Genomic DNA, 26,880 nt, shown 5'->3' on the forward strand with positions numbered 1-26,880 from the left:
CTCCTGCCCAGCGGCTCTCCTGGCTCCTCAACAGACATGTCAGCTCATCAGCCGCTACCACCACCACTTCCACCACCACCCCGTACTCTCTGTCTCCTCGCTGCTTCCAGGGCCAAGACGTACCGCTTGAAGCTCCTCATTAGTGTCTCTTGATGCACCGAGGTGGCCTCCATCTGTTGCAGACTTTCCCCCTTTTAGTCTTGCGTGGTGAAGTCCTGGCGAGACATCCTTGGGACCACACTTTCTGTGATGCAGCGACCCCAGTCTCTGTGGTGCACGATGGGGTGATGGAAGAGGTTCTTACGGGTGGTGCTATGCTTGGTCTGTCATGTCGTCCGTCGATAAATCCAATCCAAAGCGTTTTACTGCGGACCATATGGTTTCAGGATACAGTAATGTCCCTGTAAAATTTGACGAGTTTCTCGTGTGTTTATAAGAGCTTGGGTTTTTTGGCGACTGCGAGAGATCTATCAGAGCAAGAGTTGCCCAATGGCTACGGAGTTAATGAGTGATCCACCGTCATGACCTCATAGGCTTGGAGGAGAGACTCAGCCAGAATTTCCCAAGTCCCTGGTAAAACGAAGGGACTCAAAGTGGTTAGAAAGGAGCGCATTGGCACGGCAGTGGAGAGAATGATCGTTATCATTATTTAAGGATTGCCTGAAAACTCTCTTCCAAGGGGAGAATAATGCGGCCATCTGCATGTCCACACGGATCTCGAGTCAGTGCTGGGGCTAAACAGTGCCGGGCATGTTGAGTTCATCTGGCCGTTGGGCTTATTACTCTGTAGGGGATGTTAAGCTTTCGACAGAACAAATGGTGCGTGAAAAATGCTCTAAATCCATTGGATAAGTATGATTTAAATGCTATATCCTACTTTCTATTCTACTTTTTCGAAGTGGTCCCATTTATTAAGTTTTCCCCCGATCATGTCATGTGATACAAATAAAGATCCGACACAAATCTCCCCCCTGTGTTTGGGACAAAGAGATATTTAGAGAAACCCTTTCCGTTGGAAAGACTCGAGGCTGGAGCAGACCATCCGTCCCAAATGGCTTTCTTCAGCTGAGGAAACTATTGAGCTATCAAGTGATGGATGCTATCTGCAGGACCTTGGACCTGTTCCTAGAGCAGCTAGAGGACAAACTGGGATAGAAAGTACACAAAACGTCCCCCCCCCCCCCCGCCAAACCTCGGTCCAATCGAACCTCTTATTATTATCTCCTCTGTGTAATCATCCCCTCGTGCTTCATTCGCGTCTCTCTCTCTCTCTCTCTCTCTCTCTCTCTCTCTCTCTCTCTCTCTCTCTCTCTCTCTCTCTCTCTCTTGCTCTCTCTCTCTCTCTCGGGCCAGAGACCTGTCATTGGCTCAGAAGTCTTTCTTTCAAATCCACGTCAACCGCAAGCCTCCAAAGTCACATTGGGAACTTTCAGTAAGGTCCCGTTTGAAGGCAGGGGGAATATTGATGTACATGCTTTTGTCAACATTCATTCAGCGTTCCGAAAAGAGTGGGCCTTGTCTTGGCCGGGGGGACAATTTTCATATTGAGAACGGATAGGAATCCGACCACTGCGGGTTGTATGATTATATCTTAGGTTTTCTAAAGTGGTTCTGAGCTGAGTGTTTGATTGCGTTTGTCGTGCGGAATAACCACATTCATAACATCGAAGGGGGAATTATTTTTACAGGCAAGGAAAAAAACGATATATCCGAATGACTTATTTGCTTTGTAAAGACATTTTCTTGACATGTCAATAGGTTTCTCTCAGGCTATTTCTGTGAGTTGGATTTTAGGGTGCCCTGAGTGATTTTCTTCAAGCCACACGCCAGACTCTGGTGGGATTGATGTTGACAGCCGAAGATGAATTATCCTCCTCTTCCTCCCTCTCACAGGCATATTGTGGTCTGTGGTCATATTACTCTCGAAAGTGTCTCCAACTTCCTCAAAGACTTCCTACACAAGGACAGGGATGATGTCAATGTAGAAATTGTTTTTCTCCATAAGTAAGTGCACAAATCTCTCTCCCCCCTCACAACCCTCCCCCCCCCAAGCCGTCCAAACGTATTTACGACCCCTAACGCAACAATTCAAAAATACAACATTCAGAGTGCATGTACTGTGGTGTAACTGGATATGAACACACATAGCCGTGCCCCTGCTCACCGTCTGACCGCTTCTTGTCTCTCTTGTGTGACAGTATTTCCCCTAATCTTGAGCTGGAAGCCTTGTTCAAACGCCACTTTACCCAAGTGGAGTTCTACCAGGGATCTGTTCTCAACCCTCATGATCTAGCAAGAGTGAAGGTACCTTCAGAGACGTCTGAGACACCCATCCCGGGGTCCGCATGTATAGGAGGGTTTCATGTGATGTCACGCACATTCCCAGCCACCATCTTGGTACCTTTTTACCGTTAGAATTAGAATAATAACAACTGATCGCTTTGCTGTTCTGCAATGTTTGGTCAAGAACTACCAAGGTGGCGTGCTTGAACTTATTTGATGGATTCCTGAAATCCCATTATTGAATCCCTCCTATACTGTATATGTGTAGATACAAATAGTACAAGATAATTGTAATCATTGCTGTATAAGGCTGTTTTGGGCTGTATGTGAGTTAGCTGACCTATTAATACAAATCATCCGGCACCCGGCCGAAACATACTGGGTTCGAGCTCCAAAGTCTGCATTGTACCTATAGGCAACCTTAAACAACCCCAGCAGTGTTAATGCCTTGCTCGTCCTGTTGAACCAGGACCACAATAGTGGTAGTAAATAGGAACGGTAACGGCCAAGGCAACCGAAACAACATGACAGCTGTGATGTTTACTTAAACATCGTTGTTATGATATATTGTCAGATCGATAGTTTGTCATACTCGCATTAAATGCATAATGTTCAAACTCAAAATGATGTGTTTTGATTGAGAACTAAGCCAATAGCAAATGTCCATGATGTACGTCAAGATGTTGAAATCAATGAGCTGTCAGAGTTGTAAATGTCTGTTTCGCATTCTGCGTCTGTCTCCGTTTATTCTTGCTCTCTGGGATAGATCGAGTCTGCAGATGCCTGCTTAATTCTAGCCAATAAATACTGTGCAGATCCAGATGCAGAGGATGCATCGAACATAATGAGGTATGACATCCACTGAATTGAACAAAAACAGACTAGGATCTGCCAACAAAAATCACTTTTTCGCTAACCTCCTCGATGTTTCTCTCAATCTACAGGGTCATTTCGATCAAGAACTATCATCCCAGAATCAGAATAATCACACAAATGTTGCAATACCATAACAAGGTACATTTGATCATTGATTTCTATGTTCATATATAAACGCTTTTGTCAACCTTACTATGATAGATATGGTTATTTTGCACTTATTTACTTGCATGCAAAGCAGTTTTGTTTTCATTTTGTAACATGGCTTTAAAAGTGTAGTGTGTAGGATTTAGGGACAGCAGTGAGTTTGCAAATTGCGCTCGTGTTTGTTCAGTGTCCTGAACCTGGCAACGCCTGAACTTCCTAGTCTGGGGAGGAAGACGGCCCTAGAAGCTTCTCTCCAATATTGTGATTTTGGGCTGCAGATTCTCTCTATGTCAATGTAACACATTATACCTTCTGGATATTGCGATGGTCTCATTGTCATTAGCATAACACTTTCAAACTTTCAGTATCGCCTTCATTAAATCTGTTACCATAGCAACTTCTTTATATACATTATCCCTCCCATGAATCGATTATTTATAGAGAGCACCAAAGCTTACTGTGAGTCCAAAGCTCACTTATACGTTATGTTTAGTATAATGTCAAAGTTTGCTTATTCAAATTGAAACTTTTTTATTTTATATTCTGTTGCAGCATTGTTCTAAGGAAAGTGTTTCCTGTTAGTTCGCATAACAACAGTTAACATCCAATTATCAGAGCAGATATTTAGACATCATGTTCGAAAATGATCCGGGGCCTGTTTCTGTTGGTTGTTTATTAACTTTCCACCATGATGCTGTTGCTGGTTTCCCTCTCCTCTGTCTGTCTCCTGTCTCCGTGCGCAGGCCCATCTGTTGAACATCCCCAGTTGGAACTGGAGAGAGGGTGATGATGCCATATGTCTGGCTGAGCTGAAGGCAGGCTTCATAGCCCAGAGTTGTCTGGCCCAAGGCCTGTCTACCATGCTAGCCAACCTCTTCTCTATGAGGTCCTTCATCGAGGTATACCACAAATTCCCGCTCCCAATGTACACCGTATGTTCGATATGTAGATACGATCAGGGGCGAAGTACTCGTTACAGGAGTCGATTTATTTACATATGGTAGTCGTGTATATATATATTCCTTTTTTTTGTTCTCAGAGCATTTTTTTCATGCTTCATACAGGCACTTGGTAAATCTGGTTTTTGATCTAGTCTGGTTTCAGTCAGATGGAAAAGCTTTATCATAGGACAAGTGGTACATATAATGCAAAACTTTGACAGCTCTGTTCCGCTGGAGCCGAACGAGTCTTTCCAAGCATTTTTTTTTCTATCTGTCCATCTGTCACTCTATAAAAAACATAAATAAGGAAAATGGCGCAATAAATCTGACATTTCTCAGACATTGAATCTGCTCAGTATTCCCTGATGCTTCCCTGGTGATAATAAAGAGGTGTATCTTGTACAGGAGAACAGGTTCTCATGTCCTCAAGAGGATGAATCTCTTTCTAAGGACCAGGGCCCCTGGTGGCGGGGCCAAACATCTGCTGGCCGCATTGATCCACACTCCCCCCCCTCCATCGCGACCCCCCCACCTCCCTCAAGTCTCTGGTGTTTGAAGTCCTCAGGTTGCATGTTCACTCTCACATATGATCCTTTCTGGCTCCAGATTGAAGAAGACACATGGCAGAAGTATTACCTGGAAGGAGTCGCCAATGAGATGTACACCGAGTATCTGTCCAATGCCTTCGTGGGCTTGTCCTTCCCTACAGTCTGTGAGTAAGTACCCCTCCGCTTGTGTTGAGGTGAAAGGTCGCCTGTCGTTCGGTTGTGAGGACCCAGCGTGTCTACGTCGAAGTATAAAATTGATCGTAAGGTTCTGGGATCATACCCTGATATGCACAGTCTGTAGTAGGCATCCTTGAGCAAAATGCAAGTAGTTGTGCCTGAAAGGCGATGATAGGGATCTGGGAAAAGTGAGTGACGATTTTGTCCGAATTTGAGTTATACACTTCACTGACCGATGACTTCCTCTCTGTGTTTCTCTTGCAGACTTTGTTATGTGAAGCTGAAGCTGTTGCTAATTGCCATCGAATACAAGTCGGAGCAGCGAGAGAGCAGGTTTGTTTGGTGGACCATGATTATGAATGTCTTACTATGGTTATATTATTTTATTTATTTTGTCTCCTTCCCTTTACTTTTTTGCCAAACCCTTATCAGTGTGTTCCCTTGTAGCACACAATCTTTGGTTTTACCCGTATGTTTAAAGTTATTGTCTCGATTTGGTTTGAGTTTGGTCTCATGCACTAATGCAGTGTTCATATGCCATCCTCAACCAAAAGTGACAAAGGATACAAAGACAACTTTATGTGTATATGTTGTGGTCAGGTGACAACAACATGAAGCATTGTAACTCTAACATCATCCATAATCCGTGACAAACACTAACAATAACATGATTTTCATGATAAATAACCTGTTCAACAAGGATTATTTAAAGTCACACGTGTCCATTCTATACCTGTTGCTTGTATATTTCACTCATTATGTATTTACACATCCATTCAGGCGTAGTTGATATAGGCTTATGGCACTCGATACAAACTATGTTTTATTTGTTTTTGCTTCCTTAAATATCCCACCACAGTACATTTCCACACTTGGCCAAACCAGCTCTTTTGAATTCAGTGTAATTCACTGAAAGTAGAATATATGAAATATAAACATACACATCCATGTTATTAACTTGTACATTAGCATTAGTTTTTATCTTCGCTGTATCTTTTTTTTCCCGTAACATATAGTGCCACTATTCTCAGTGCCATTAACTTTGTCTGATTGACGAAGGAAGCCAGAACTAGATTTAACTCTATGACTATCATTAAATTTCAAGGTGTATGGAGCTGCACAACACAACTCAATATCACATTAGCTCAGCAGAAGCTACACACACCACATTACACAAGGAGAGAATATCAATGACCGTGCATGATATTCTCTTGTTCTGTGTCAATGACTTGTGTTTCATTTGAGATTCTTGTGTCTTGTCATTTGCAGAAGCCGAAAGCGGTATGCCCTCTCTACCCTCTATGTCACTGCCAAACCTCTGAACCCCTTCTTCATCACTTTAAGGCTTCTGGCTTTGGGAATCCCCCGGCCCTGGTCCCCTCCCCCCACTGCCCTCCTCCCCCTCCCCACACCCCTCCTTCCATTCTATCTAAATGAACAGGAGTCTGATTGTGTTTGCTAACTTCTTCATGGTGTCCCGTTGTGCGAAAAGCAAAGCACTAACTTCTTTGCAGGCAGAGAGAGAATAGTGAACGTTGCTTTGTAGATGTGCAGTTTGTTCGTCTCCCTGTTGTCGACGTACAGAGGTCCACTGCCACACCCCCGCCATATTATCTCCCTCCCACTGCAAACTGAATTTTACTTTTGTTCTCTATCCGGCTTTTTTTTTATTTCGGTAATCTCTATGTTTCACGTGGCTTTAAGTTCTCCTCTCCTTGTTTCCCTCATTATTTCTCTTCTTATGGTTCTTATCTGTTGACACTAAAAAACTAAACAATTAATGTAATTTGGGTGACTACAGATCAGATAATTGGATGTAACGTCTGCCATGCATAACATCGGCATGCCTTTTTGATTGGGTGATACAAACTAATGTTACCACCATGCCTCCCGTTTGTCCTCAGAAAAGGCATGAGGACAAACTTTGGATAGTTCAATATTTATCCAAAATGAAACCCAACAACCGTGGCCACATTTATCTTTACAAAAAGGCCTCCATCTATATTCATGTACATCTTTACGTGTAGCACATTTCGTCCCTGCATCTCATCACCTTTCTACGTCATTCATGTGTGTGTGGGTGTGTGTGTGTGTGTGTGTGCGCCCGCGTGCTTGTGCGTATGTGTGTGTGCAAGTGCGCGTTCAAGTGCAAGAGTGCATTATCTATCTCCCCCACCACCGCCCATCACACGTCTCTGGAGTAGATGTCCCCCCTTTGAGGTCACTTCCTGTCAGTTTGGTGTTTGAGAAACAGTCCAACTGCACAGAAGTTACTGCAACCGTCTGCATCCACGTACCTGTTCCTCTCTCCCTCTCGCCGCTTCCACTTCCTGTCTGTCTGCCTGGCCAGCGCGTCTCTGTCCGGGTCACTGTACCGGGTCACTGTACCGGGTCACTGTACGGGGTCACTGTACGGGGTCACTGTACGGGGTCACTGTACGGGGTCACTGTACGGGGTCACTGTACCGGGTCACTGTACAGGGTCACTGTACCGGGTCACTGTACCGGGTCACTGTACCGGGTCACTGTACCGGGTCACTGTACCGGGTCACTGTACGGGGTCACTGTACCGGGTCACTGTACGGGGTCACTGTACCGGGTCACTGTACCGGGTCACTGTACGGGGTCACTGTACGGGGTCACTGTACGGGGTCACTGTACCGGGTCACCGCATGCTGTGAGCACGCCACAGCAGCTGCTCCGCGCTTGCCTTTTTGTTGCTCAAATTATGAGTTTTTTACTTTCGGCCGTGGTGGGTTTTATTTTTGGCCAGTTGAACGGAACGCTGTTTAAAACAACGACTGCGTTTATTGCAGAGACAGCGGAAATCTCAGATTTGGGCAGCAATGTTTTGTCTCCTTGTGATGTTTCTTTTACAATTGGTTTAGTTTTCTTTGAAAGGCATGCAGAGTGAAATGCACAAGTCTTGTTTTTTGATTTTGGGAGCCATTGAATTAATTTCCAGCGGTTAGAGATAATTAATGAATGCACAATTACCTCTTTGAGATATTACATTGCAGATCGTTAATTCAATTGCTCCCGGAATGTTGTACTTACTTAACAAAAGGTTTTTGGGAGCCCAGTGGAAAGAAAGAGAGGCTTTTAGGATTCCTTAAACGTTACCTTAACCTTAAAAGAAAGGGGATGTTAACATATAGACACCAACATTAGAGGTCGAAATAAAAACAAGAACAACCAAAAATACTAACAGAAATCAAATTATCTCTACTAGTAAAACACTGTATTTACAACAAAATTATAATTTGCCACAAAACGGAAAGCCAGCCAATTGTGGGGCAAAACCACCTCTACCACAACTTCTCTGCAAAGCATCCAAATTACATTTAGTCTCATCATCTTTTATCCAAAGCAACTTACAAGTATATTATAGTAGATTAAAGTTGTATGGCACGCATTACGAAGGTTGTAGAATCAGATACTTTAAAGAAAAAACTGGCCATGCTCTTCTCTTTCTAATGGGCTTCTGGACTTTGGTAGTGTAACCTGTTAGCATATGTGTGGATTTCAGTGTGTCCTAGTCTCCCTAGTTCACACTAACTTCATTGATGATGTTTGTTTGTGTGTCTCATGAATCTTGTCATTAGTCTAATTAATGGGGAATGATACAGCCAGTTCCAACAGTTTTGATTTGTTGAAAGTAAGCAACCAATCCCGCTTTTAATGTGAAAGAAATTAACGCGGAGCAGTCATCACTGCCACCATTTTTTTTGTTGTTGTGTACATTCGGTTTCATTGGACAGAGTAGGTTGGGGGTCGCCCCACATACTGTTCAGACTTTCAGTGGCTTTTGCAGTAGCTTATGTTTTTTTGACACGCCATCAGAAATATATAATCTGATACAAACTGATTTTACAGTTCGCCCCAGTACAGTGTATGCTCAGGCGCTAGGTCGAGGGCTGTTCATTCCCTTGCATTCTCCACCATCAGTAGAACTGTCATGGTGACAACTCTCATATCCTCCGACCACTGATACAGTCCTGTCTGTGACCCCCGCCAACTGCAACACCCTAAACATGGTTAGTCTAAGTGACCGTACAAATCGATATATATCGACGAATCGATCGTTAACACACCACTTCATCCGACCGCAATACTCTTGAATTATTTCTCTCCCTGCTTTGTTTACCCCCAATCCCTCTTCTTCTTCCTCCTCCTCTTCCTCCATGTTTTGCCCTTCTTCGATCATCCTCCTCCTCTTCTTCCTCAACTACTCTTCATGCTTCACTGCTGTTATGCCAAGACAACCACAACCATGAGAATTCAAATTGAAAATGAACAGCCGTGCTGTTCTTTTTATTTTGTTGGAATGATGAGCGTCAGTGACCAAAAGTCAGAGTCGGTTAGCTTTTTCTTTGAGTAGCCGCAGACAGCACCACATTTTTAATACTATTGATTTTACAATTTCTTAAACTTAAAAAAAAAAAAAAAACTTGCTCAAATTAAGCCATCCATTCCAAAACCATCAGAACTGTCCTCCAATCAGAACACCCTAAAAGTGTGTGTGTGTACCATTCCTCTTGATTAGCACTGTGCGAGTGTAAATTGGAACCTGGCCAGAGCAATAATCAGCAAATTTGTGTTTGTTGTTTTTGTTTATTTTTATGGTTTCCCAGCATCCTCATCAACCCAGGAAACCACGTCAAACTACAGGAAGGAACTCTGGGGTTCTTTATTGCTAGCGATGCCAAAGAAGTAAAGAGGTAACTGAAAAAAATAAATGTCTATGTTACTTTGGATAAATGCATCCGCCAAATGACGCAATATAAATAAATTATAGTAGACCTACGAGGTAGACTTAGAGGTAATGATTGTTGTTTATCCAGGGCATTTTTCTACTGCAAAGCTTGCCATGACGACATCACTGACGCAAAACGAATTAAAAAATGTGGCTGCAAACGACGTGAGTATTCCTTTATTGATGATAAATACAAAGCATATTTATCACTATATTAGTACCCCTCTCCTCCCTCACGCTCACTTGTATCTCATTCAATTTTAGGATGCATGATTAGAATACAATTTTATACCGCTAACTGTGAGAGGAAACTGATTTGTTTAGTTTGGGTTTGAACATCAAATTAACACATATATAATGTGTTAATACAATCAATTTATATATATAAATATATATATATTTATTTATTTATTTATATATAAAAATTGATTGTGGATGCATTCCCAACTCCTTGAGATATAATTTGAGGTTTGGTTACGTTTTTATTTCAATTGTAATAATTGTTTTAGATTAGCCCATTTCAAAAGTTAAATAACCCTATTAAATGTGTTTTCTAATACATTCATCTAAATATACTTCTGAGAAAGAGAACCAAAAACTAACAACAAATAAAAATAAAATCCATAAATATAGCAAGTCAGAATAATTTATAAGCAAAAAAAAGACAATGGAAAAGTAGTTTAAAGTTTGATGGCTTGAAGGATATAACATTAACATCTAAAAGCCATCAGACACAGAACTGCTCTCTCTCTTACAGATGTCACCCCACCACAGTTAGTCACTTAATTGATTTGAGCTTTTTAGACCTCATGAATAGTTCATTAACCTAAAATGGTAAACTGAAAATGTGTTCCCTCTGTTAAATAGTAAATGATGGCCTCTATGCAAGCCATGTTAGTACAATGGTCTTCAATATTTAGCCTTGGTCTGCATGCATTTTGTGAATACTTCCTGACCTACTTAGAGGAGTCATTTGTCAGATCATGTTAGTCCTTTTTGAATATTCCTCTGTATTCTGAGAAATGTCATCAGCCAAAATAACAATGGAAAAGAAGCTATTACTGAAACCTACCAATTCTTTGTCAAACAAATTAAATAATAATGTCATGTAGATAAACCTTAAATAATGATAGTGTATTAATTAGATGATGGAATCACTTGATTAGTTGCCTTTTTAATTCTGTCATTTCTCATGTTTGTATTTTTATGTGTTCATTTTGGATACAATTCTTGCCATGTAGATGATTGATCCTTTCCTGCAATTTTTTTGTCTCCTGTTCTTTCCCTGTGTTTTCTTTCTTTCCTTTCCTTTTTTCTGTTCTTTTATTTTCCATCCCTTCCTGTTCTTTCATTTCTTTGGTTCATTTCTCCGTGTACGATCATTGACACTGTTGATGTATTTCCTGCCCTGCTGCCGTTGGAAAACAACACTTGTACTGGTAGTGATTTATTGTGAGTAAAAAGAAAGCAGGTGTCCAATTACCCAGAGTGCAGTGCAAGTGTTTCTCTCTCTTTCGCTCTCTCTGTCTCTCTCTGTGTCTGTCTGTCCGTCTCTATGTCTCTCTCTCTCTCTCTCGCTCTCTAGCCTACAGTACTCTACTGTATCTGTGTTGCATGCACCAGTGTAGCTTCTGCATCCCTTTACCCCTGCGTTTCATCCCTACACTGTTCTCAGACCAGACCAACCAAACCCCAAAACAAAACAAAAAACGAAAGCAGAACAAATCCGACCCACAGTTTCAGCGACTCCGACAGTTGACGTGATTTGAAATGACAAACACAAAGTGATTTCATCCAGTGAGAAGTGCGTGAACCCAAGTGTTCCTCCTCTCCGTTTGAGGGCGAGCTCATGTAATAGCAGAAGCGTATGAAACCCAATCCCCTTCGCCGTGTTGTGTTATTACCTGTTGTTAAGTCCTAAGCCTTGCAGAGGAGCGACTGTTAAGATAGGGGGAAAAAGGCTGGAAAGTCAATCCATTTTTATGTTGGTCTTTTGAGTCAAGTTCCAAGGAGACAGCTGAGCTAAGCCTTAAAACTGCAGAGTAGATAAACAAGGAGCGGTGAGATTTAAATCCTAAATCTGTTGGATGTGATCTGTCGCCGTGCGTATACAGAGAGTGGAAAGTGATGTTTTTTTATTTTGCCAAGGAACTAGCACGCCAAAATGTAATCAAAGCAATCTGGTTCATCTTGCCTTCTGATTTCGGGCCCAGTTTACAAAACTCTGGTTCCTCTCTCTGCTCCTGTTAGGTTTCCAGAGAGCATCAGTGGCTTTCGTGATTAAAATACTGTGGCTCCCCTGACTTTCAATTCTGACAGTCTATAGAGCTCCATATTTTCCACTAAAATTTTACAAGCCATATTCTCAGTATTGTCGTATACAGTCATGAATGGCCACTAGATGGCGGTACCGTGCCAGAGTCAGTCTGTCGACGACATTGAGGTTCTCTTATGACTATTCAGCAAGAATGTAAATGTTCAGCTGTGTGTTTGTTTGTATGTGAGATTTTTTGTGCTGTAATGTTACATTTGAAAAAAACACTATTACTTCTACTTATATTGTTACTTATTTAGCAATTGTTGATGTTTGTTATATAGCCCCTGCATTTCCGCTGTGCTAAAGTTTGTCTTTCAGGAAACAAGGTACAAAGTTGATTCTACATTTCCAACACGTATAAGATAGGATGAATGTACACTGGTGGTGTGCAGTAATCATTTCACCTTGCACTCTTGCTGAATAGGATAACCGTTGATTTCCGAAGGGTTTACAGTAGTTGTCGTGCTCATTTTTGGGACATTCAACATGGTGCCCCTATTGGTCGGATTTAGTATGTTGTAGGATGGTGGATTAGGGTAGCGCACCATAAAATAAGACCTACACATACTGTCAATCAGGGCTTCTCTCATGTTGAATCCTTCTCTTAAAGGACGTCCTATCATGGACCTTCCCCCAGAAATGTACACATCGTTTTGTTGTTTGTGAGGCCACACAAGTTTACCATCATTGTATTTGCGTGTACTTGTATATGTGTATACGTGTGTATTTGTGTGTGTGTGTGTGTGTGTGTATGTGTTTGTGTGTGTGTCTCTCTGTGTCTGTTCTTTGCCACCACCTCAAACGTGCGTGGATACGTGTTGTAAACATGAGTGTGTCAGCAGCCCCATCCTCTGTGAGTCGTGACTACATCTCAGCATGTACCAGTAGCACCAATACACGCACTCAACATCTCATCTGTCTGCACCTCCTTTCCCTGCAAAGGGAGAACAAAGAAAAAAAAAATGCACCTTCCATTGCATGCTCCTTGAGATTCTAACATGGCTGTTGTTTTTTTCTGCACGTCGTACAATAACAACCCTGTTTTCCTCCCGGGGCCTTTTTGGTGTATGACTCCCACTCTATGACCCCCACACCATTCTCTCCTTATAAAACTTTCTTTTAACATACAGACCCCGGCAGTTGACCGCTCACAACGCTGTCCTCCAGCGATGCGGCTGTCTCTCTGTGTAAAGCATGTGGGTGGAGCGTCGGATAGACAAGGGGCATGTGTTTGATTCCCCGCCGAGAGGTGCCGGGTTCGAACCTTATTTTCCCCGAGACGTGTTGTAGACATTTAAAAAGATAATGCTAATACAATTTAAATTTTATTCTCCAAATATTGAATCGTCCTAAAAGAGTAGTCAAATTGCACATTGTGCGCTTGCACCCTGCCAGAGAGAAGGTGTGCGTGTCGGATGGGAACAGGGGCCCTGTGGCCGTACCTAGAGTCCCAGCACTCTAGAGAGGCTGTTCTCTGTGTCTTTCACCCCCACTCCCCCTGGGGCCAGGGCCACACAAACACACAAACAAATACACACACACACACACACACACAAAAACACACACAAAAACACACACACACAGACACAAAAACACACATATACTGTATATATTTCAGTCCCTCTAAACAAAGTCCTGAGGACTAAAATTGTGTCAACACACACACACACACACACACACACACACACACACACACACACACACACACACACACACACACACACAACGACACACACCCCCTTGCCAAGGGGGGAGGGGTGTGTGTGGAAGCCGCAGGTTCGATCCCAGCATGATTCGGCCACAGCAAGTAGTGTAGTGGGATGCTATTGGAGAGGTCTGCTAACACAGCTGCATGATGGGACACAGGTACGTTATCCGCATCGTTAAACCACCGGATACATAAAGGATGTACAAGATGTATTGAATATTCTGTTTGCTGCTGAAGACATTGCCCTCCCACTGCCCCTCCCCCATGCCTTCTGAATGCTATCCATCTCTCCCCTTCCTTTCCCGCCCTTGTCCCTCTCCAACCTTTTACTCCCGTCTCCCCCCTCTGTCATAGTTTGACCTCTTGACATCCTGTTGCATTGAGCTGCAGTCGCACACAGATCTCTTTCTGTCAATAGAATCCAGCGTTAACAACACAACAAAAATACACACATATCAGTGGATAATACGATCATAAGTAAATATTTTCTAGTTCTGCAACTTAATAATGATACACATATGAGCAAGGAATGACTGCTGAAAGCATCGACTAAAATTAAATATACAGTAAACATCTATACAGATTGAGGCAGTTCCCTATTTGCTACGAACACCACGCTGGTTTCTTGACAAGAGATCCATGTCTGTGGCTGCAGGCAGACAGACAGACAGGCAGGCAGGCGGACGATGGTGGTGACGCTGGCTTTACTCCTCCTTTTTAATGCTGAAATGACCTGTCTCTACCCCCCCCCCCGATTCCAGGATGTCCCTTATTTTCTCCTCTATGCCATTAACCTGCTGCTTCTCCTCCTTCTCCTCTCACCCCCACCCCCCCCACCACTACCACCACCACCACCTCCTCCTCCTCCTCCTCCTCCTCCTCCTCCTCCTCCACCACCTCCGCCTGATCCGACCACGTAGCCAAGATGTCCATCTGCAAGCGAATGAAACTGGCATGTTGTTTTGATTGCGGCCGCTCAGCGACCGAGTGCTCGTGCATGTCAGGCAGTGTACATAGTAACGCGGACAGCCTGCAGCGGGCCTACCCCCTTTCCTCTGTCTCTGTTCATGATTGCGCAACCACCTTACGTGCCTGTAAGTTTACACCGCCCACCCCCACCCCCACCCCCCCTTTTTTCCCCAAAAAAACATGCTGTGTGTGTCATGACGTTACGTGTCGATGGTGTGTGTGTGCGTGTGTGAACGTGTGTGTGTGCGTGTGTCCATGTTCCATGCGATGATTGTGGTGTGTGTGTGTGTGTGTGTGTGTGTGTGTGTGTGTGTGTGTCTCCATGTTCCATGCGATGGTTGTGGTGTGTGTGTGTGTGTGTGTGTGTGTGTGTGTGTGTCCATGTTCCATGTGATGTGTGTGTGTCTGTGTGTTTGTGTGTGTGTGTGTGTGGTTGCGAGTGTGTGCGTCCTTGTGTAGTGTACGTATGTGTTGCTATCAATGCAGTGTGCATAGTTCATATTTTCATATTTTCGTGGCTTACATATATGTATGTATTTATCTATTTCTCGGTCTATCTCTATATTTCTCTCTGTCCATCTGTGGCTGTTTTCAACAGCACTACGTTTGAGCATTTGAACAATCATATATATGAGATATATCTATATATATATGTATATATAGATATAAATTAAACACTTATCAAGTGTTTATTTAGATAAATTTTTTTTGCCTCTCACTTGGTACATCGCTTTTTCTGTATTATGTTTGCGGTCAGCGTTTGATGAAAATTTCCTTCAGTTTATTTCTGCTCTCATTTTCCATTCTTCCTAGAGTGACTTTTGTCGTGGTTGTATGAGTTTTTTGCTGTGGTGTGGCTCTACTTTAGCTGTTAGCTGTTAGCTACTGCATGCCGTGTCAGTCCAGCAGTTTGGTGACTAGTGCTATAATGCTAATGTCTCTAATGGTGTTGTGATGGTGTCTTAAAAACGTTAATAATTTTTTTATAGAATGTTTTTTTATAGAATGTTTGTAGAATTTTGAGGAACCTCCATTTTATTTTATCTTATTCCTTTTTTACATTTAAATATTATTTTGGGCTTTTAATTTACATTATTTACATGACTGAACAAGTAAGTCAATTATTTATTTTTTATCCTGGAGATCACCATGTTACAATTCAAAAAATGGATTATGAATATTTTAATTGTCTAGCGCTCTTCCAAGCCCCATAAATATTCAAGCTATTACAATGACAAAAAATCTATTCATATGCAAACAATTACCGTGAAAGATAGCATATTATTTAGGTAGATCACACCAAATACCGTACAATCAGACTTTTTTGTCTCTGTTTTAAAACCGTTCTATTACGTTCGGCAGAAAATGCCAAGCGAATCAACCCTTATTGGTTTTTCAGATACAATTGTAAATCAGCAAAGCAGTTTTTTATTCCAACAGTCAAACAAAAAACGTTAACCACAACTTTAGTGCTTGCCCAGAAAAGTTGTGCTGGTTAAAGGAGAGAGAGGGATAGAGAGAGAAAGACAGAGTGAGATGGATCAGCAGAGACGAAGAAAGCATGAGAGTGAGAGAGAGGGAGAGGGGGGTAAGGTGCGATAGAAAAGGGAAGAAGAGGAGAGCTGTGGGAAGCAGGAAGAGTGGAATCCTCCCACTGTAGTTAAAACCAGAGCAGAAGATCGACGAGATGTGAAACCTTAAGTAAAGACTAGAGGGAAAAAAGGCATTTGGCACGATAAAATGAAAAAGGTCAGGTAAAAAGTAAATCCTCCTCCTTCTCACCCACTTTTCCTCTTCGTTTGACGAGAGTGGACGTGGAAATACTAAATTGTCTGTCAATTAGACATGGCAGCAGCAGGCACCGGCTATCACAGTGGCTGGAATCAGACGTGCAGATCTGATTTCCTCTTCCACATTCTCCCACCGTCCGACGGCTCAGCCCGGATTAGTGTCAAACGTGGCTTGATCGCTTTGGCTAGGCTGCTCTCTCTCTCCCTCTCTCTCTACCTCTCTCTACCACTCTCTCCCTCTCCCTCGTTCTCTCCTAGTAGTTTGGGATCGGTGCTGATATCCCTCGGTACCAATTACCGCCCATTACATGCTTGCTGATCCCCTCCTTACCCCTCACCCCACCCCCTCAACCCCCTGCAGGATTTCCGGAAGAAAAGGCCCCTCTGTCCACCTTTCTCTCTCTCTCGCTCTCTCTGTCTCTCCGTCTCTCTCTGTCTCTCCCCTTCTCTCTCTCTCTCTCTCTTTTTATCTGTTTCTCTCTCTCTCGCTCTCTCTCTCTCTCTGTCTCTCTCTCTCTCTCTCTCTCTGTCTCTCTCGCCCTCTGTCTGTCTCTGTCTCTCTCACCCTCTGTCTGTCTCTGTCTCTATCTCTCTGTAAGCCTGCTTTCTGTCTTACAGTTTGTCTCCTTTACAGCTTAGCTTACTTACTAGCACAGTGGCCTTATAGGAAGGTTGCTGCTCCTCTTTGTCTTATCGGTGAACAGCTGCACCTATTTAATTTTTTTCACCAGCACACAGAGTAAGACGTCTGGTTTCCTGGAGGATTTTCTAATCTAACTGTAAATCTGAAGCAGATTCTTTACTCTGAAGCGGCACTTGGATAATTGATCTCTTGGATACTTCTTGATTTTTTTGTCCTTCTTTTGTTTCAGTGCCTCTACCAATTAGCTCCATGTACCGGCACACTCAGTATAACTCAGACCACACACACAGCACCGGGCACAATGCAGGGCTACTGTCTCACTGGCTGAACGCTAGTACACAATTGGTCTTTATGGTTTTCAGTGGTATGGATTTCAGATTATTTTTAATAAATCGCATATGTAGAGGATACAGAAGATACTATTGTTTTCAACCACTTTTTCTTGGTAATACTCATTTTACAATGACACAAGTCCAAAAATATACAGCTACAAGTTCAGTCAGCAAAAAGGAAAAAGTGCTGCCAGCATGCTAGATGAGTTCAGGCAGAAACAGAACATTGGAAGAGATAATCTAGACTAACTTTAACCATGTTATTACATTTTACACTTTTTAAGTCTGAAACCAGAGATGGTGCTTATACAAAATAGAAGATAACTTCCACTACATGAATACCCAATGGGAAATAAAGGAATAGGATAGTTAATATTGAAACTAGGCATGTTTAATATTGAGCATAAGCTAGCTTAGCGTAGCTTCACCATGTGACCTCCTATCGTAGAGCTGGCCCAGCATGGTTAAGTGTGTGTAGGAGGCCCCCACAGAGCTAGAGGTTATGGAGCTCAGTGTAGCCCACAATGTTCCAACACACACGGGTCAGACAGATCTGGACCCCCGTGAATTCGCGGCGGTCACTTAGCCTCGAAGGCTGGAGGCTGAAGGCCTTTTCTCTGGGGACGTATGCTAGGACATACTGGCCACCGTGTGTGGGTTTGCCTGTGTGTGAGTGCGTGTGTGTGTGTGTCCGCATACGTTATTGTTTGTACACTTCTGTACCAGTGCCTACACATGTACTGTGTGTGTCGTGCATGTCTTCAGCGGCTGACCTTATCCGTGCCGACATGGAAATTATGTTTGCGTTTTCATCTCGCCAGCCCGGCTGGTCCATCAACAAACCTGTCCTGACAGCTGCTGTCCACCGGCGCCCCCCCCCCCCGCCCTTCCTCCCCCCTCCCCCGCCTTTTCTCCACCCTCATCCCCTATAGCATAGTGCCGCTACATGCTAGCCAGTTAGCCTAGCCTAGCCCTACCTCCTCGGTGGAGCACAGGCAGATCGCTAGAGACAGATGCCAGGACCGCTCTGTGGCTCTCTGTCCGAGAGGAGGGGTGGGGGGTCATAGGTCACCCAAGAGCTTTCCCTGTGACCTTCACCATCGGGGTAGAGTGGCTTTCTGCTGTGGTGCACCAGCGTACATCCCCTCATGTCTTAAGTACGGGACAGAGTACGAATTATGTTGGCTCCGTAGTACCCAAACACGGGTTTGTTATAGTGCCCAGATACTGGCAGAAGGCATCATCCTCGGTCAGAGCTCCCTGATTACACACAGCAGAGCGAGAGGGAGAGGCTTGTGGGTTTGGAACATTGTGTTTCCTCTAATTGTGTGAATGAAAACCAGAGACACACAAATCTAAAGAAGTTCTTTGTTATCGTGTCTGTTGTTGGCCGGTTTTCCTGATTTTGCTTTTGCGATCTATTGTTTAAATGGCAGTCGTTCCTATTGTTGTTGTTGTTGTTGTTGTTGTTGTTGTTGTGGTGGTGGTTGGGTGTTGTCATTGTAATTATTATTGCTTTAGTAGTTGTCGTGACGATAGTCCAGAGCCACTGTCACTCTCATGGAGCTCAGAATGTTCAAGAATCCTCTGGGTGAAATCCAGCCATCGCAAACACAATCACATAATAAGAATATAATGATATAATAAAACCTAAAACTAAACACGTAACCAACTCAGTTTTTCTATTTTCAAACTACTAAGACTAAGACTAACACACTCAAACTTAAATCATGGCTGGCCCCCCAGACTGCTTTCTACGCTCGGTAACACTTCATTTCATTCATCTTCTTGTATAATTTTATTTAAACTGCACCACCACTTCATACTTCATCATCTCAATGACCATGCCAACATTTAAAGTATGCCTTTGACTAATAACTGTTTCATCACTGTCTATAAAAAACAATGTGTTATGTTTTTATTTCCTCATTATGTTGTTTCATTCACCTTGATTATGGTTGCGGTTCCTCATTTTTTTTGTGTGTCTCTGTGTATATCCTCATCTTCTCTACCTCCATGTAACCTACCACTTGTCTTTGCACTCTCCTCAGCCAAATATAAGTATAATGGATATGTCACATCAAGTAAGTCTGTTCTTCTGTCCCTCCACCTTCCCCCCCCCCTCCCCCCTCTTCATCATGCCTTAGCTCCCCCACCCAGTGTTCAGGCATGTGGTGTCGCTATGTGGTGTTGAACTTTATTATTAATAACGAAATTGCTGCTATGGTTGTTTTTTCTTTGCTCTGTTTTAACTTTATAGCTTTATAAATATTTACAGACATCCTCTTCTGTCTGTCCCTGAAGCAAAGCTAATTGTAAAATATCAATGTCTAATTTAAGTGGGGATTAATGGAGTTGTTATTGTATATAACGTCTTTATCAAGGTAGTTAAGGGTGTAAAAGGGTGACTAATTGGGGTTAGTAGTAATTGGGGTTGATTTAAGGGGTCACGTTTGTAATTCTACATTTCGTTTTAATTTTCTGTTCGTTTTTTTCCCGCCATAATGTGTAGGTGTTTGAAATATTTTCTTTGTATTGTGCTGCTTCTAGCAGCAGATGGCGCTACAACACCAGGCAACAGTGGGGGTCAGAAAGAGGCTGGTGTTCGGTTCAAAGCTGATTGCAATTTAGGTAAATCTACAAGAGTTGACAGAATAGCTGTTAAAAACTCTACTTTTTTAGACTAACAGTGAACTATCAATGTTAGCTTAAAAAGTTGAATTCTATCTGTAAATGATAGTTTTAGCCTAAGTATCCTATGTTATAATCTATGTTCATTTCTTTGGTTTTTCTGTTGAAAAAATCGCTTCGGTCGGTTTTTTCAAATTTTCTGTTTTTTTTTTTGAGGGGCTTTGTGAATGTCACGTTTTCATTTTTTTGGTACATATGATGGCGATTATAGATACAGACAAGATATAAGTTATATTCAAAAAAATGAAACAAATCCCTCAACGTCTGTTTTGCAACTAATGCAGACGATGATGCTGAACACAATCCTTGCCCTGGATGCTCATGTGGAGAAAGTAAACATTTGTCTCGATGTTTATTGGTTTCATCATCATCGTCCGGTTTCTAACCACTGGTCGCCACAGCCATCCGACCCCAGATCCAATATGGCTTTGCATGGACAGCGGTGGCGGCGCCCTTGCTGCTGTCACGTGATTAGCGTTTCAACAAAGGGACAGTTGCCGTCTGCGGTTGTTCCGAGTGCGCGCGGGTGGACCTGCCAGGGTGGCTGAGCGCGCTCTAAACACTGCGCGTGTTTGACAAGGGCCAGATGAATCCACGAGCTATCGGTGGCGCTCCTTGAATCAAGGAGGCAGCTGACGGCTGGGATAAACGTCTGTTTATATCGCTCCGGGGCCCCACTGGCGACGCTCTCTCCCTCTCTACCTACCTATCACCGGCCACAAACAACCAACCCATCGAACCGAACCACCCGTTCAAACTGCAAGACGATCGCTTGTGCTCACGACTCGGTGAAGACGACTGTTGTCTGACCTTTCCCCCTTCCTAGCTTCAACCCTTTCTTTACCCTTGAGTTGGCGCAAAGCTTATGGTTATGTATAATGGTTAAATTAGATTTTTATTTATTCTTAAATAGCTATATTGAACAATTTTATATGAGCACTAAAGATACCTAAAGAAAAATAATGGAATAAAATAAAATACTATTAAAAATCATCTAAATAATAATCATAAATAATTGTTTTATGAACATGTTAGCTGTATATAAAAGTATACAGTATTAGTTACATTAAAATATATATTGAATTGGGTTTTATGTAATTGCATTATGCATAATATTGTAATGTATTTATGTCCTGAATTTATTTTGTTAGGTAATACTAATAATATTAAATAAACAATGTCAGTATTTAGTCAAATTAAAAATACACATTGTATCACTAGCACTTTTATGCTTATGTATATTAACAATAACCTTGTTCCCTTTTGATATAGGGTCAAAATAAATAATTGTAAAGTATTGCTAACCACTAAACATCTAAAACATACATAAACCCGTATTCCGGTATTGTTATCTAACATATATATGTATCTAATCCATCTATTTAATAAAAAAAAACAGATCTTATCTCACTCTCACTATTCTCCATTGTTCGACAGTAAAGGAGGAGGTTAGGCCATCCTATCAAAACCGATCGATTAAAATCACCAACTGCTCCTCTGCCGCCACCGCCATCACCTCCTCAAACACATTCCACCACAACTCCACGCACCTCCAGGAGCCCTTCGTCAGTCCGGGCACCGTCCCCCTCGTTAATAACCGCAAAGGAAGCCTGCTCCCAGCGGGGGCCGGAGCAGGGGCGGCGGGTGAGCCGTCGCGGCTGAGGCTCAGTATCCCCGGGGCGGGGGGGGACGGAATGCCGCGCAGGTCCCTGCTGGCCAAGGGCCGGCTCAACCGGACGCTCAGTCTGCCAGTGAAATACCGCTACCATCCCAGTAATGCCATGCTGCTTGATCACAGTAGGCCCTGTAGGTCTCTTTTTCTTCTTTCATCTGCTTGGTGTGTGGGGGGAGGGTGCGGGGGAGTGAGTGCATCAGACAGTAACTCTGCCATTTTGTGTTGTTGCTGTTGTTTGCTGTAAGAGGGGTTTTCCTAACCGTACGTTCAGGCTGCTTGGGAGCGAGCGACCCTTACCGCTGCTGTTGTTGCTGCTGTTGATGCTGCTATGCATGGTGTCTGTCAACATAGCAAGCCCTTGAGCGGGTGTGTGTGTATATGCAACTGTTTCGCATTCAGTTTCCTTATTTTAATTAGTTCTCAAACTTAATATTGATTTTTAGCAACTGAAGATCAAATACACTGAGTATTCCTTGCTCTTAAAAAAAAAATCGTAATTTGAATCAACAGCCCTAGAACGGATGACAAGACAATGTCATATTCCTTCTCTCAGTGTGATCAGATCAGTGAAAGCAGAAGTAAACGTACTGTGGTGCTTGTTCGAGAAGTCACGGCTTGCTATGCACACTTGTGATGCAGGTTTTTTTCTGTACTAATCTCATGCTGCGTGCCATTGATTTCTTACCAAAGGACTAATGCCGCTCTAAAATGACAGGGCCAGTGAGCAGAGGTCCTCACATGTGTCAGACAGAGAGACGACGCGCAAGAGAGAGCTCTGGGTGGCTAGACTGTCTCTCTTGAAGTGCACAAACAGTGAAGATCAGACACGTCCAGTCACATGCAGAGCTAGCGGCCTGGCCAACGCCAAGCCCTGCGTTAGCTAGTCAGCCCGTCTCTCACTGTTCTAAAAAAACAACAGCATTCACTTTTATTTGTATTTTCTTTGTTTTTTTGTTTCTTATCGTCCTTCAACCCGGACGATGAATCTCTGACGGGAAAACAGAAGTATTAAAAATACATTGTTGTGTGGCAGCAGAAGCTAAACGCCACAAACGTGTCAACCGATAAAAAAAACGGCAACAAGACATATATTTAATCTTACATGAGCTTCTGTACCTCATACATATTTCAAGTTCAGTTTTTGTGAGGCTAGTTTTGACCCTCTTCTTCTACGGGCTGGAAGGCTGAGCTGCTGAGCCTGCTGCTTTCAATATTCATGGCCTCACTAATCCATCGCCACCCCTCGGCGTGCTGTTTGCGTTTAGCTAAGTCCGCCATGTTGGGGAGGCCTGTTCGTGTGTGTAGCTGTGTGCTAAGCTTTTCTCACAGCATGGAGGGAGACCTGTAGAAGAGCCATTATAGTGGGGAGCGGAATGGGTTTTGGCCATACATGCATTAATATACAGTTGATCTCCATGTTCAAAATCAAAAACCTCACCAGAAAACCATCATCTTCATCGTCTTGCTCTCCGTTCATCGCTTTGGTTCCTCATCGCCAACAGATGATGACGGTGTGCTCACTCACACACACATGGTATTTATTGGCTTAGGTACGCGGGACCACTGTGTCTAGGCGGACTGCTACAAGTCCAGCCACGCCTTAGACATTTATTAGTTTACTTTTACTTGCTGACAAATTGAGAATCACTCTAGATTCTAGAAGCATCTATTAGCTCCAGGCTAAGGGCAGATGAACCGCAGCCCAGAAAACACAAACAGGAAAAGGAGAGGCTGGAGATGGTAGCCTTGGTTAATGTTTCAAGGCCTTTTATTTGGTTTTTCTCCTGTTTTTCTCTTTGATTAATTTAATTGTACTTACCTATTAACATTTGTATTTTTTTTACATAATTATATAATTTCTGGAGGTGTTCTCTCACATTTAATATCAATTTAATATTCTTACATTGTGGTTGTTAATTGTTTATCTTTTTATTTGAATTTACCAAGCCTGTTACTTGTGACTTATTTTTCTCTCTGTATACCAGGTCCCTTCTCTCTCTCTCTCTCTCTCTCTCTCTCTCTCTCTCTCTCTCTCTCTCTCTCTCTCTGTCTCTCTCCTGCAACCCCCCCCCCCCCCTCTCCTGTGTGTGTGTCTGATATACTCTGTCTGTGTCTGCAGTTGAGGACGAGCACCCGTCAACTCTCTCGCCCAAAAAAAAGCAGCGCAACGGAGGCATGCGCAACTCCCCCAACTGCTCTCCCAAGATGATGAGGTAAGACGCCATCTTTCATACCCCCACCCCCACCCCCAGCCTCCAGCCTTCAACCAGTGAGTGAAAGAAACTCTGAGATACACACACACACACACACACACAGGGGTTTGAGTAGCGGTGGTGGTGTGGGTGTGTGTGAGTGAGCGATACTTCAGAGACAGATGCTGCTGCCGGTTGGAATTGTAGTGAGTGGGATGGCTTGATGAGAGGGGGGGCAAATGAGGAATGAGAGAGAGAGAGAGAGATAGAGAGAGAGAGCGAGAGAGAGATAGAGAGAGAGAGAGAGAGAGAGAGAGAGAGACGGGTTTGGTGAGGAGGAGTGAGGGTGAAATCGGTGTGGTGGGGGGGGGGGGGGGATGGGGGGCTTGGCTGTTCAGGATGGCATGCTGTCAGTGGGTAATGACAGCGCTGAGAGAATATTTGTGTCATGAGAGAAAAGGGGAGCTGCCAGCCAGGAGTCGTTTGAAAACTCCTCTGGCTTTAAAGTTCCAGCTGTCACCACCTCCGGGCGGGTCCACATGTACTCCTTAAACAATGCTGGCACTAATGACGCCCCCGACCAATCAGAACACCGGGGCTCTGCCCGTAGGCTACTCTTTCTCTCTCCCCCTCTGCCTATTGTAGAGGCAGAGACCCCTTGTGAGAGGAGAACCCACTCGCTGGTCCACATGTAGCTTCACCACAATCACACATGAACTCCCACTTTACCTTTGCTTTTATCCTGTCCGCCGGAGTTAAATTGCCGTTAATTGATTTTGAAAGCTAAAAAGGCTCGGGTTTGCTTGTGCTCCCGTGGCACAGCGCGGCGAGTTAGTACGCGGGGAAAGGGCACGTTCTTGGTAGCCATAGTTATAGAGGATGTACCAGAAGAGACAGGTGTACACAAGCAGCGGCGTGTCAAATCGCGTGTTCTCAGAGCCCCAGTGAGTCGAACGGAACGGCCTTATGTTTTATGAATACTTGCAGAGAAATTAGACCTAAACCGAATGCCGTGTCGGAGTTCTTTTCTCCCCGTCACACGATACTCTTGTTGTCACTTGTGTTCATTGTCTTGTGTGCGTGAACTGTGTATTTTTTGCCAAGCATAGCCTTTAGAAACCCAAAAGCCAAATGTTATTTTTACAAATATAAAGCTAATATTAAGATTAGACATCACTGTGTACACAATATTGTACATATTGTGTGTATTAGAGTATAATATTGGTAAAAGTATAGTACAACTTTTTGATAACACATTTTTTCTGCACACTTTTCTAAACAGTGTCTTTCTTTGTATATTTTTTGGGGCTTGTTTTTATTGTTGCAATGTTCCCCTTTACAGGTTCTTTGTCAGTTCTTTGTTGGTGTTGCTAGCCTCCTCCCCCAGGATAGGTTTCTGCTCTCCTCCTCCTCCTCCTCCTCCTCCTACTGTATGTACTTTGACCACAGACCCCGTGTTCATCCGTCCTCCACCGCCACTCTTGCCCCCAGCCTCTGCCTCTGTTCTGCAAGGCTAAAGAAAAACAACAACTGGAAAACTCCAAACAATTTAATAAGCCCCTCACACTTGCCAAACCATTAGTCCAGCGTAGAGCGCCTGTACCCTTTAGTCAAGTGTGCAACAGCACAACATTTGACATGCCCTTGCTCAGAGGGGAATAAAACTGTAATATATTAGGTATTGGCATTGGCAAATCTCCAGCTTACTTGCAGCTTCTGCGGCTCAGGTTGACTTGTTCGGTTCTTCAGCCGCTTAACTTAAAGCGCAGAACCTTTTTTCTCCCCTCTCTACGCCTAAGAGATGGTCCCCTGTTTTCTGCCATAATGTATGCGTCTCGTCTTTGATCCCGGAGAGATAATAATTCTTTGGAGTTATTTCTTTTTTCCTCTTTCTCAAAAAACGCTTCAAAGTGGTGTCAAAGTTTTTTCTCTGCTTCAGGGTGGGAGGGGTTGGGGGGGGGAGGCGGTCTGTATTCAGATAGCTCCTGGGTACAGTATGACAGCCCCCTCTGTTAAAAGTGTAGGTGTATATATTTATATATATATATATATATATATATATATATATATATATCATTTTTTATTATTTTCCTCATAGACTTAGCCCTCAGCAAAACATCAAATTACCCCTCACAGTGCACAAGCCCCTCCTCTTTCCTTCCCAGCTGCCCCAGTCAACATATAACACTGTATATATTAAAGAGTTGTGCAGTTACAAGGTGTATTTTATGCACAATGAAAAGTGATTGTTTGAGGTAGCCTTAGGGAAGCGTTCTTCTACAAGAAGAATAAAGAAAGACCAGAGTGTTGGGGGGGGGGGGGGGGGGGGGGGGGGGGGTAGCAAGAGCGCTAGCGAGCTAGCAAGCTACAGAGCGCATGAACCATATCAAGTGCAGGGTTTTTGGGTGTGTGTGTGTGTGTGTCTGTGTGTGCAGGACGTGCAGCCTGAAGGCCTTTGTAAATAAATAATGATCAACAGATTGGCTGTGGGTTTTTGAAAAGCATGCCTTTGTCAGTTTGCATGATGGGGAAAATTTTCAAAGCGCAAGGCTGCCTCACAGCCTGGCAGATAGAGGGGAGGGGAAGGGTGTGTGTGTGTGTGTGTGTGTTGTGTGTGTGTGTGTGTGTGTGTGTGTGTGTGTGTGTGTGTGTGTGTGTGTGTCTGTGTGTGTGTGTCTGTCTGTCTGTCTGTCTGTCTGTCTGTCTGTCTGTGTGTGTGTGTGTGTGTGTGTGTGTGTGTGTGTGTGTGTGTGTGTGTGTGTGTGTGTGTGTCTGTGTGTGTGTGTGTGTGTGTGTGTGTGTGTGTGTGTGTGTTTTTTGGGGGGGTGGGTGGTT

At 43.4% G+C, this 26,880-nt stretch overlaps 1 protein-coding gene across 2 annotated transcripts in view; it reads left to right on the plus strand.

The window, feature by feature from the left end:
• kcnma1a (potassium large conductance calcium-activated channel, subfamily M, alpha member 1a) overlaps nucleotides 1-26,880 on the plus strand; it is a gene marked incomplete at both ends in the record, with an annotated part of 141,117 nt that overhangs the window by 89,470 nt on the left and 24,767 nt on the right. For both annotated transcript variants that reach the window (XM_079729764.1, XM_079729765.1), the window contains 10 exons: nucleotides 1,894-2,004; nucleotides 2,199-2,304; nucleotides 3,050-3,132; nucleotides 3,228-3,297; nucleotides 4,050-4,205; nucleotides 4,854-4,963; nucleotides 5,237-5,314; nucleotides 9,607-9,693; nucleotides 9,817-9,893; nucleotides 23,973-24,066. In XM_079729764.1, the coding sequence (XP_079585890.1) occupies nucleotides 1,894-2,004; nucleotides 2,199-2,304; nucleotides 3,050-3,132; nucleotides 3,228-3,297; nucleotides 4,050-4,205; nucleotides 4,854-4,963; nucleotides 5,237-5,314; nucleotides 9,607-9,693; nucleotides 9,817-9,893; nucleotides 23,973-24,066 (972 nt within the window). The remainder of the gene's footprint in view (nucleotides 1-1,893; nucleotides 2,005-2,198; nucleotides 2,305-3,049; nucleotides 3,133-3,227; nucleotides 3,298-4,049; nucleotides 4,206-4,853; nucleotides 4,964-5,236; nucleotides 5,315-9,606; nucleotides 9,694-9,816; nucleotides 9,894-23,972; nucleotides 24,067-26,880) is intronic.

Source organism: Pollachius pollachius, assembly GCF_949987615.1.
Source record: "Pollachius pollachius genome assembly, chromosome: 2".
In the NCBI taxonomy this organism is placed as follows: Eukaryota; Metazoa; Chordata; class Actinopteri; order Gadiformes; family Gadidae; genus Pollachius; species Pollachius pollachius.